At 44.5% G+C, this 12609-nt stretch overlaps 1 protein-coding gene across 1 annotated transcript in view; it reads left to right on the top strand.

The window, feature by feature from the left end:
• The window catches only part of AHNAK2 (AHNAK nucleoprotein 2), a 79397-nt gene that overhangs the window by 45176 nt on the left and 21612 nt on the right, over nucleotides 1-12609 (top strand). Inside the window, exons 2-7 of the mRNA XM_052783368.1 lie at nucleotides 3885-3961; nucleotides 4756-4845; nucleotides 5626-5682; nucleotides 6278-6419; nucleotides 7207-7388; nucleotides 8155-9550. Of these exons, the coding sequence (XP_052639328.1) occupies nucleotides 3885-3961; nucleotides 4756-4845; nucleotides 5626-5682; nucleotides 6278-6419; nucleotides 7207-7388; nucleotides 8155-9550 (1944 nt within the window). The remainder of the gene's footprint in view (nucleotides 1-3884; nucleotides 3962-4755; nucleotides 4846-5625; nucleotides 5683-6277; nucleotides 6420-7206; nucleotides 7389-8154; nucleotides 9551-12609) is intronic.

Raw genomic sequence — 12609 nt, 5'->3', positions numbered from 1 at the left:
ATAATAATAAATGAGTGAGCAAAGCATGCATGTTTTCACCTGTGGACAGATGTTTACCACAGATCAGGTTTCTGTCTGTTAAGAGAAACTAGTTGTTGAAGTGAAGTTAGATAATTCATACCAGTCAGTACATGGCAAGAAGGAACCTCTTCTCCTGGTGAAGATTTTACTTGAGAATGAGCAATATTTAACCTGCATCTTTGTAAGAAATATGTGCATTGCTACCATTGCTACTCGTCAGTTTTAACTGATCTACATTAAAATCCCAGTGAAAACAACACAACAGCAGCATTTTAGTTCTCTCTGACAAAACAGAACAAAATTAAATAAAATAAAACAGAACAAAGCCACTTTTAGCAGGAAAGATAATGCCTAAGAAGTCGATGCAAGGAAAAGTTATATGCTTAAAGATAAGAGCAGATTACTTAAATTCACTACATCCATATGCAAACATAACTTTAGTATAAAATCTTAAAAAGCAGAAAGCCCAAATCTAAGAATTGCAGAGAAAGTGATATAATTTGTAAGCAAGGAAGCTAGGATGATCGGCAAAGGATGTTATTGTTTCTTTTTTAACAGCATCTCTGGAATTCTCATTTGCTGTTTTATTTGATTTTAAAGTGTACAGATTATGGTAATTTTATATGCCAGTGTCCCAATTAAAGTTAGGTTTCTCTTCAGTTTATACAACAAATTAAAGCACAATTCACTTGAATTCAATGACACGGTCACACTTGAAATTGATTATAATGTCTCAAATGTGGTTTTGGAGACTGTTACCCACCAAATGTGAATACCAAAAAAATAACCTGGTTTTATGTTTTTGTGGTTTTACCCAAAGCAGTCCAGCTGAGTTGTTAGATTAAAGATAAAATATTTTTTTTTAAATTGCATTTAAAAAAGCAAATACACTTTTCAGTCATATGATATGAAAATGTTCCAGACTATATAACTCCTACTGCGTACTTTCAAAAAATTCCCTTGTTCTGAAGTCAGTTCAGTGGCTATTAGAAGTAGTCACTGATGTAAATTCCATCTTGTTTATGAAAACATTTTGAACAAAGCATTGATTGTCCAGGGTTTATAAAAAAAGTTAAAACCTATAAAATGTTGGCATCACTGCTATTTGGGGCATGAGAATGACATGCATATAAATCATAGTTTATTGGCACAGTCTTTTATACACAGAAAGAAGGCTTTGCTGAAAATGGAAATCATCAATGTACTGTAATTCCCCTCTTATAGATTTGCTTTTAAAGTACTCTGAATCGGGAAAAAATCTGAAGCAAATCTTAGTCTACAGTAGGAATCAGGGGCACAAGAAGGCTTTTATGACATGGGTTAGCTATGGTAGAGGGGCAGAGTAGGCAGAGTTTGGGGAAATCGGGGTGGATGGAAAGGGCTCGGTGTGGAGCTTTGGGAGGGAAGGTCATTTGTGTAGCTGATGTGCCTTCATGCAATATCTCAGCCACATGTCTATTAGCCCTGGGAACAGTAATCTGTTGCTCCATTTTGTAGGAAAGAGTCCAACTATCACTATTTAGGAGAGGTAACAGTTTACTAAAGGCTTTCACAGGAGGACTCTGTCCCTTCCTACCCATCATGAGGTGGGTGAAAGAGGCCTTTTATGCTGACAGTTTTTCCTTTTAACAGCAGGGGATTTTTCTGGTGACATTTTGGCAAACCTTGATCCGCAGCCCCTCTAGCAAGGACAAGGAGAGCAATTGCCTGCCAATACTTGGCCAAGGATGTGAAGCCACCCTTGTGCCTCATACACCACTGCTTTGCTTGATCAACAGCTGGTGAAAAATACGAAACTTCTCTCCTGGTCCAGGCCCAGATGAGGTGTCATCCAGGCCAGGTCTATCTCTCTATGTCCATGCTGAACAAGAATTGGCAGTGTCACTTGTTGCTTTAAAATGGCATCCCGATGGGAAATAGGTGTTCAGGTGTTCAGATGTTTAAAACATCTGGGTTTAAAAGTTTCACCTCTGTTAGAACCCGTAGGATAGCTGCAGTACCCTAGACTCAAAGGATATGCCCCACTGGATGGTGAAAAGTCAACAGCACAGACTATACAGGACCATTCAAGTCCTGAGAACAGAGCACCCTATACTTGCATTGCTTCTGTTCTAGACGACTAAAATGTCAGTGAAGTTACACCAGAGTAAAACAAGAGAAACAGCAGTGAACCAGCCCAAGAATTCTCCCAGATAATTCTTTCCTTTTTCTTTTCCAGTAGTAAAATTACTGGCAGCCACTAGGGATCAATGCTGTCATTAGCCTTGAAGTGCTGCACTGAAGAGCAAATGCTCTAGCGATCCAAGCAATATTCTGTTAAGTCATTCTACTGGACTGCAGGGCTTGTGGGTGGGATTCTCCCAAGTGAAAAACACAGCAATGCCGCAAGACTAAGTCCTTACTATTTCTTGGAAATTTAGTAACAGCCATAAAATTCACTGTTGGCACCTGAATTTTTAGAAGCACTAAGCAAATTAAACAATCAAGCCTCAGTCCTGCAGCTCTTCTCCTCATATGATGCTTATTAAAATATATGTGGTAAAGAGCTTCATGAATGGATTCCAGAATTTTCAAGCAGAAATGCCTAAAATCAGATTCATAAATCCACACCTAAATTTTTTAACAAGGTTATGCTCATTTCATAATTTTCTTGAGCTTCTGAAAATTGCATATGCTAGAGTTTTTTAAAAATAGTCAAGCCAATTTATGCAGGTCTTTAGTCTGAATTAGGGTCTGCATTAAGACCATTTTCTAGAATTGTCCATCGTAGGCATTGGGACTAGTCCTGTGAAGGCTAAAGGAGGCATGGTCTGGCAACCCTGATGTGTTCTGAGTTGATCCTAGTTCTCTAGAGCTAAAATACCACAGGAGAGCTGATTAAGATGATGTACATGTGACTAATGAGGATGCCTTCTAGTTTATCAAGTTTGGAAACTTGGCGCACAGACTGACATGGGATATTCCCACTGGAAGTACACTACTTCCATTCATCTTAACGAAGTGGTCCATCACTGATCACATGGCATAACTCTTTCAAAACCCTGCCTGTACTAAATAATTTCATCTTCAAAAAAGTCAATGAAAAAATAAATAAATTTTTCTACTCCTTGCTTCATGCTCAGTTGCCGCAGGGCAAGTTCCTCCACCAGCCGCCGACTCATCAGGGTCCAGCCTCCTCCTCTCTGCCCTTGCTCAGGCAGCTTTTCTTCCTCCAGCCCCTGCTTGAGATCCTATGTTGCTCCAGCATTTCTCCTGCTCTGACATCTCTCCTCTCTCCTCCTGCTCTGGTGTGGTCTTCTCTGTCTTTCTCCTCCTCCTGTAGTGGTGTTGTCTCTTTTTCTCAGTGTTTACCACTCTTTCTTAAACACATTTTCACAGAGGTGCCAGAAACTCCTCCGATCGGTTCAGCATTGCAGGTGGAGCTGGCTGCAAGTGGCTGCGTCCAGCACAGGGTGGTTCATGGCCTCCTCCCACAGAGACCACCCCACAGCCACACCACTGCCAAAACCCTAACAATCCTGCCCAATACACACCTCAAGCCCCGCTTGGTAATCCAAAAAAAAAAAAAAACCAACCCCCACAAACCAACTCTGGCTAACTTCTAGTTGTACATTTTCTCCAATCTGGGGAATTTTTCCATCACAAAAGCCTTTACATTTCTGGATATGAGTATTTCTGGTATCTTTGGAAAGATTGACCTGATGAGATTCGAGATAAGGAATCTAAATGAAAGCAAGCCTTTCTACAGCCAGCCCGTCCACATCCCCCAGGCGTGCTGCCCTGGAGGGCTTCAGCTTGCAAGCTGACTGCTCTGTGCTCTGCGTGGCTCCCACAGACACCAACAACCTGTATGCTGCTTTCAGGTTCTGGACGACAGCTGAGACCAGCCGAGCCTCCAGGAGATGCTGATGCTGATGTGGATGCAGAGGACGAAGATTCTGTGAGTTTTTTTAGAGTGGGATTTTTTTTGGAACGGGGTTTTGGCAGTTACCTTGTTAAAATGGGATCCTAAATATTTCGTTTACAGCTGGGTCTTGCTGGCAATTTTTTTCCCCATCAAAAATGTTGTATTTCTGCTTGGGATTCTCCTGCCAGCTGAAAAGCTGGTATGATGCTTCAATATAAAGTGATCTGCTCTTTGCCATGATTCACCAGCATAGGTTTAATACCAAGACTTAGCAAACTATTACATGGCTGTTGACTACAGTAACTTTTCCTTAAAGCTTTAGCCGGTTTAGGTTCCCTATCATTTGACTCCAGAAGGAAGCATGCCAAGCACTTGTCAGCAGAAATTCCTGCTGGGACTCTTTCATGGTTTGCTTGGTTATAGAGAGCAATAAAGTTTGAAGCCACAGGATGCAAAGGTTAAGTGTGCAAATAAAGCAGGGGAGGGAATTTTTATTGCCTTTTTCAATTATTACTAATTGATCTGTCAGTATTCTTAGTCTGTTTAGCCCATAGATGCATACAATACATATAAAGAAAACCAAAATCAGCATACCATTGGTTTTGTCTCTCAGGAGTCTGTCCCTTGTGTTCTTGAGTAATATCCTTAAATGAGAATTGCATTTGTTCTTGACCTAAGGAAAGAGTTACTGGTTACTCTACATCCACCTTTACTAATGAAAGATTTGTACACAGAAGATTATGCCTAAGTAGAAAAACTCTCCTAAAAAAAATGCGTCATCGTTTAATGGTGGATGTTCCTTTCCACCACTCATTTCTTTTCCACAGGTTAATGAAGTGGCAGTAGAAGACATCCGTCCAAGGCCACAAGGATCCTCTCCAGTTTATGAATATTCCATAGAAGAAGAATATTTAAAGGCAAGACACTGAGTTTTCATCACTGAGTTTTGATGCAGGCATGGCTTTACCAAGTTCATTCAAGAGGCTTTAGCTCCTACAACTAGCCGAGACTCTCATGTCACATAGGATGTTGTTGCAGCAATATTGTCTTCCTGTCCCCACCAAAATCAAGGCCATATTCACTGATGGTTTTATATTGTACTGGACTTGTTGTTGGCCATGTTCTTGTTTCTTCGCAAAAAATGCATTTGACTTCATTCCTTAAAGGACCTGGGGCACAGAGTGTCAAGAAATCACAATGATTTTCTATTAGAATATTTAGCTGGCTTGAATCTAACTAATATATATTTCAAAATTGCCTGTACGTCTTGGTTATTCAAAGGTAAAGATTTAATTAGTCCAGTCATGTTAAGATAATCAGGCAATAGTTTGAAATTCATGCTGAAGTCAAATAAATTAAAAAAGGGTACATTCACAAAGATGAAAGCATGAGAAATGTGCTGCATAAGTAACACAGAAAAGCTCCCAATGTCTTAATACAATTGGTCTCTGGAGTTCATTTCATGCAAATTTTGGTACAATGCAGGGAGGCCTTCGCATCTAATTTACGACTGGGAATAATATAGTTAAATCATTCACATTGTACATTGCACTTGTAGATCCCAATTTTGCTCTGTTGCCATTAAAGACAGCCTCAGATCTTAGTCTAAACCAGGCATTTTAACTGGTGTAGGACTTCTGTTGTACTTTACAACAGCACGACTTCTGAACACTAAATAATTGCAAATTATTTTTCAGCTTCAAGAAGAAAACAAAAAACATTCTACAGTCAGATCAAAACAGAGTCATCCACAGGTCAGTCTAAAAGCACTCAGTAATTTTAGGCATGTGGTTTGCAAAACAGTAAAGTTTGTTACAACACACAGACATGGATGGGTGGACAGAGGGAAGGACAAATAGACAGTCACTTTAGACTTGTTTTGACCAGAAACTTCACAAATTGCCTAGCTGTGGCACAGGCATGAACACTTACCTGTCCTGTTTGGGGTCCTTCCATATTTTTTTTTAGCATTCTTTAGCCTTCTCCAGTTTGAGTACAGTACAGCATTAGCTCTTTGTCTTTTCGGGACCATTGACTCTAATTCAGGTGCTTAACATCTTCACAGAAAATACAATCTTCCAGCCCTAAAAGTTTCCGTGTTTCATGTTTTAAAATTACAACCTATTTTCTCTATGGCCCTGATCCAGCATAACCCTAATGCATGTGCTTAATTCTTATTTAGAGCAGAATCAAACCCCCACTGAACAAGTACGTTCTCTATTTTAGGTAATCTTTCTTGAGCTACTGAAAATATACCTGAGGAGACTCAACTTTTTATTGTAGAATAATGTAGAACACTTTGATACAATTGAATAAAAATTGTAAATTCACACTTTTTTCTATATCTAGGAGATAATGGAAGTGACCCTGAAAACAGAAGTGGAAGCTGGTGCTAGTGGTTTTAGTGTGACGGGTGGAGGAAATGAGGGAATATTTATCAAAAAAGTACTTAAGGAATCTCCTGCTTCAAAAATATTTAGTCTGAGAGAAGGTACAGTCTGATTTTCTGTTGTTTTGTTGTTTGGGTTTTTTTTAAATATATCATAAAACAATCAGGTATGTAGCTGTGTGTGCATATAGATACCTACCTGATCTGTCATCTCTTTAGGTAATAGAAATAGTAGATCCCAAACCAACTAATATTATGCGTGAGCTTAACCTTTCCATATTAATAATTTCAAAGATCAGTTTCTTTAAAAATAACAAAATTTGATTTTTTTTTAATACCATAAAAAAAATTTCTAATTTTCACTGCAACAGTGAAAAAGATACATAGAAAGTAGTGTATACACAACTAAAATGAAAAAAAAAACCAAAACCCAACTCATAACATTCATGAAGAACCTGCCTTTGATTCTTTCACAAAAGAGTATGCTGCAAAACTACAATAAATAATGATTTAAACAAGAACAAAAGTCCAGAGTCTAAATACTGAAAAATATAAGAAAAAACCTTTGTTACTGTCAGGGTGGTCAGACACTGCAACAGGTTTTCCAGAGAGGTTGTGGAGTCACCATCCTTGGAGATACTCAAAACCTGACTGCACGTAGACCTGAACAACTGGCTGTAGCTGATCCTTCCCTGAGCAGGGCACTTAGACTGGATGATCTCCAGAGGTCCTTTCCAGCCTTAACTATTCTATGATTCTGTTATGTGAACAGAATTTCATATTTTAAATAAATAGGATGTGGTAATTTTTTTTTGTGGGTATTAATTCAACAGAATTTGAAAAAGGGCAAGAAAACACTGATTAAAATGATGTCTGATTCCACTTGCAGGTGATCAGCTTCTAAGTGCTACAATATTTTTCGATAATATCAAATATGAAGATGCACTCAAGATTCTCCAATATTCCGAGCCGTACAGAGTCCAATTCAGCCTCAAAAGAAAAATTGCTGGGAAAGAAGAGCTAGAACACATTCACTCTACAGCCCACTACAAAAAGGAAAGAATAAGCCAGGTAGATATTTGATTTGTTTACAAAGTTTGGATAACACTGTAGTATTGTGCTGTGTGGAAATAGACCAGAAAATACACACTAGTGTCTTCTTAAGACTTAGGTATGTGTTTAAACTTACTAACATGAATATTCATGAGAACAAAAAAATCCCACACAATATTTGCAGCTTTTTAAATATCCTGGGCAAGACTATAGGTTTTGGATAAAGTCACAATCTTGCGTTAGGGTAGAAAAACATTCTCTAGCAAGTCAGCATTTTTTTGTTGTTGTTAAGTATCCACTGATAGAGCAGGCCCAGATAAGCTCTGTAATATATTAAAATATCAGTAAATATTTTTCTCAAAAGATCACCAATGAAATTTTCTCATAAAAATATGTGTTTAATCACTGATATTTCCATAGACATGATCTGCTCATAGGTCTCCATCACATTCAAAATGATTTTTCTTTTCATATACATATATATAAATATTTTATATTTGTACAGACATATATAGAGAGATACAGATACAAACCTCTACTTACTGCAATATTTTGCAAAGAATGTAAATCTCCAGAAATCTACTTATTACAGTCATATAATCCATTTGTTTTATGTAATTTCTGCCTGAAGTATATATACCATTTTTAGGAATTTTTTATATAACAAGTAGATAGTCTGAATAAAAAGCACATTTTTCTACATGTTTTATAGTATGTATTTTATTTTGTGTTGCATCTGTATTTAGTTTACTTTTAGTCTTCTGACTACTATTTGTTCTTTCAGGAAAAAGAACTCAGTGAGAGCATTCCTGAAGAAACACTGCATGTTTCAGGAAAAGCCATTTCAGAAGAAGACAGGGAAACATTAATTGTAAGCCAAAGGGTAGGAAGGAGCAAGAGACCTAAAAAAGATAGATTGTCATGGCCAAAATTCCAGTCGATTAAAAATAAAAAGATACTGGGGCACAGAAGATCTCATAGTACATCAGATGCATATGAGCCTGCTATACAGGATATTTCCCCTACAAGCACAGACACAGAGTCTCAATTTCAACAAGAAGTCCATATCAAAGAAAAAAAAGGAAGCCAAAAGAAACTGAAGTTCCCTAGCATTGGATTCAAAATGCACAGATCCAAACCAGAACCAGCAGACAAGCAAAAAAAAGAAATAAAAACTACACTGTTATCTGAAAGAGAAAAAATACATAAAGAAGATATCAGCCTGGAAAATCCCGAAATCCTAACTGTTGAATATACCACATCTCCTGCTTATGAAATTAAAACAGGGGAGGTACCTGAAACTTTAACAAAAGACTTAAAAGATATGAAAAATGGCATTCCATCTCATGCAAAAAAATGCCCTGAAGTGGAAATAACCATTAAAAAAGAAAAAGACAAGGAATCAACATCAAAATTTATTGTACCTGAAGTACCAGCTATAACAACACAGATACCAAAGCCCAGTTTAGAAGCACCTGATCTGAAAGAAAGCCCAACGAAACAAACACCACAAGCCTCATCAAAATCCCGAAAAAAGAAACAGAAAGGAACAGCAGATAAAAAGGAACAAGAAAGTGGAATTAACATAGACATGATGGGTCACACAGCACAAGGATCTATACAAGTAAAAGGTCCAGAAATAGGCACTGCTAAAGCAGAATTACACACAACATCTGACACACTGCAAACAGGAGAAAAACAACCAGAAGATGACACACAAATACGAACAATTCAGAAAACAAAATTTGAGATTTCAGTGCCCAAAATAAAAGAGACAGAGACTGAAAAAACCAAAATGGGAAGTGATGTTCCATATTCAGTACCAGAAAAAACAGCTGATACAAGTTCAGAGGAAAGCAGGAATTTGGATGTGAAACCTCACATGCCTGATGCAGAATCAGAAGTATCTACTTGGAAAATACAAATGCCAACATTCAAAATGGCCAAGACACCTAAAGCTGAAATGAAAATATCAAAAGAAGAAATCACAGCTGAATCAGTAGATACTGGAAAAAAAGGACAGATAGAAGAAGATGGCATGTCAACAAGTGATAAAACCTTAAAGATGGATATTGGCATGAAGACAGGAGAAAAGGAGACAGAGGGAAAAGAAAGCAAATTCAGACTCCCAAAGTTTAAATTGCCTACATTTACCTGGGCAACTACAAGGGATGACACAGGTCAAATTGAAGGTCAGATAAGTGAAATCGAAGGAAAATTGCCAAATTTACAAGCAAGTACAAAAAAGGCAGAAGGGCTCGAAGGCGAGGTCAGCCTGCCCACCGCAGAGGTCGACCTCCCCTCCGCCACCGTGACGGCCACGGGGGAGGGCCCCGCGCTGGGCCTCAAAGGCGACGTCCCCGGCGCCAAGACCGAAGGGGCCGGCTGGAAGCTGGAGAAGCCCTCCCTCAAAATGCCCAAAGCCGACATCAAAGCTCCCAAGGTGGACATCAGCCTGCCGTCCGTCGACGTCACCCTTCCAAAGGCCAGCGCCGACCTGCAGGCGCCCGAGGCGGCCCTCACCCTCGAAGGGGAAGCAAAAGGCCCAGAGAAGGAGGCCGCAAAGACCAAGGACGGCAAGTTCAAGATGCCCAAGTTCGGCATGCCTTCCTTTGGCTGGTCCAGCAGCAGAGAAGCCAAGGGCACCGTGGCCGCCGATGTGGACGTCAGCCTCAAGGAGCCCCAGGTGACGGTGCCCTCGGGAACCGCCGAAGTCGACGTGACCCTGCCCGGGGCCGAGATCCAAGCGCCCGGCGTGGAGGTGACCGTCGAGACGGCCGCCGGAGGAGACGGCGAGAAAGCTCGATTCAAGATGCCCGACGTCAAGATGCCCAGCGTCAAGCTGCCCAAAGTCAAAGCTCCCCACGTGCAGGTCGGCCTGCCAAAGGCCGAGGTCTCGCTGCCCAAAGCCCAGGCTGAAGTCCAGGAGGGCGAACTCGCCCTGCAGGGCCCCGACGCCGAAGGCGGCCTGGAGGTGGCTGCCGGCAAAGTTGAGGGCGGCGGCATGAAAATACACATGCCGAAAGTCAAGGTGCCCAGCGTGGTCTTCTCCAAGCCGACCGTCAAGGCCCCCAAACTGGACGCAGACGTCAGCCTGCACAAAGTCGACGCCAGCCTCCCAGAGGCAGACCTCAAGGCCGGCGCCGGCGACGTCAGCATCGCCGCCCCCGACATCAAGCTGCCCTCCGTCGAAGGCTCCCTCGAGATCCAGGCGCCCGAGGTAGACCTCAAAGTGCCCTCTGCCGAAGGCTCGCTCGGCGGGGCCGACCTGGAAGCCGCGGGCCTGAAAGGGAAGCTTAAGATGCCCAAGTTCGACAAGCCCAAATTCGGAGTGTCGCCCCCCAAGGCGGAAGGGCTCAAAGGCGAGGTCAGCCTGCCCACCGCAGAGGTCGACCTCCCCTCTGCCACCGTGACGGCCACGGGGGAGGGCCCCGCGCTGGGCCTCAAAGGCGACGTCCCCGGCGCCAAGACCGAAGGGGCCGGCTGGAAGCTGGAGAAGCCCTCCCTCAAAATGCCCAAAGCCGACATCAAAGCTCCCAAGGTGGACATCAGCCTGCCGTCCGTCGACGTCACCCTTCCAAAGGCCAGCGCCGACCTGCAGGCGCCCGAGGCGGCCCTCACCCTCGAAGGGGAAGCAAAAGGCCCAGAGAAGGAGGCCGCAAAGACCAAGGACGGCAAGTTCAAGATGCCCAAGTTCGGCATGCCTTCCTTTGGCTGGTCCAGCAGCAGAGAAGCCAAGGGCACCGTGGCCGCCGATGTGGACGTCAGCCTCAAGGAGCCCCAGGTGACGGTGCCCTCGGGAACCGCCGAAGTCGACGTGACCCTGCCCGGGGCCGAGATCCAAGCGCCCGGCGTGGAGGTGACCGTCGAGACGGCCGCCGGAGGAGACGGCGAGAAAGCTCGATTCAAGATGCCCGACGTCAAGATGCCCAGCGTCAAGCTGCCCAAAGTCAAAGCTCCCCACGTGCAGGTCGGCCTGCCAAAGGCCGAGGTCTCGCTGCCCAAAGCCCAGGCTGAAGTCCAGGAGGGCGAACTCGCCCTGCAGGGCCCCGACGCCGAAGGCGGCCTGGAGGTGGCTGCCGGCAAAGTTGAGGGCGGCGGCATGAAAATACACATGCCGAAAGTCAAGGTGCCCAGCGTGGTCTTCTCCAAGCCGACCGTCAAGGCCCCCAAACTGGACGCAGACGTCAGCCTGCACAAAGTCGACGCCAGCCTCCCAGAGGCAGACCTCAAGGCCGGCGCCGGCGACGTCAGCATCGCCGCCCCCGACATCAAGCTGCCCTCCGTCGAAGGCTCCCTCGAGATCCAGGCGCCCGAGGTAGACCTCAAAGTGCCCTCTGCCGAAGGCTCGCTCGGCGGGGCCGACCTGGAAGCCGCGGGCCTGAAAGGGAAGCTTAAGATGCCCAAGTTCGACAAGCCCAAATTCGGAGTGTCGCCCCCCAAGGCGGAAGGGCTCGAAGGCGAGGTCAGCCTGCCCACCGCAGAGGTCGACCTCCCCTCCGCCACCGTGACGGCCACGGGGGAGGGCCCCGCGCTGGGCCTCAAAGGCGACGTCCCCGGTGCCAAGACCGAAGGGGCCGGCTGGAAGCTGGAGAAGCCCTCCCTCAAAATGCCCAAAGCCGACATCAAAGCTCCCAAGGTGGACATCAGCCTGCCGTCCGTCGACGTCACCCTTCCAAAGGCCAGCGCCGACCTGCAGGCGCCCGAGGCGGCCCTCACCCTCGAAGGGGAAGCAAAAGGCCCAGAGAAGGAGGCCGCAAAGACCAAGGACGGCAAGTTCAAGATGCCCAAGTTCGGCATGCCTTCCTTTGGCTGGTCCAGCAGCAGAGAAGCCAAGGGCACCGTGGCCGCCGATGTGGACGTCAGCCTCAAGGAGCCCCAGGTGACGGTGCCCTCGGGAACCGCCGAAGTCGACGTGACCCTGCCCGGGGCCGAGATCCAAGCGCCCGGCGTGGAGGTGACCGTCGAGACGGCCGCCGGAGGAGACGGCGAGAAAGCTCGATTCAAGATGCCCGACGTCAAGATGCCCAGCGTCAAGCTGCCCAAAGTCAAAGCTCCCCACGTGCAGGTCGGCCTGCCAAAGGCCGAGGTCTCGCTGCCCAAAGCCCAGGCTGAAGTCCAGGAGGGCGAACTCGCCCTGCAGGGCCCCGACGCCGAAGGCGGCCTGGAGGTGGCTGCCGGCAAAGTTGAGGGCGGCGGCATGAAAATACACATGCCGAAAGTCAAGGTGCCCAGCGTG

The sequence above is a fragment of the Harpia harpyja genome, chromosome 3 (genome assembly GCF_026419915.1).
Source record: "Harpia harpyja isolate bHarHar1 chromosome 3, bHarHar1 primary haplotype, whole genome shotgun sequence".
Taxonomy (NCBI): domain Eukaryota; kingdom Metazoa; phylum Chordata; class Aves; order Accipitriformes; family Accipitridae; genus Harpia; species Harpia harpyja.
The sequence above is the reverse complement of the archived record's forward strand: the minus strand, read 5'-3'. Positions and strand labels throughout refer to the sequence as shown.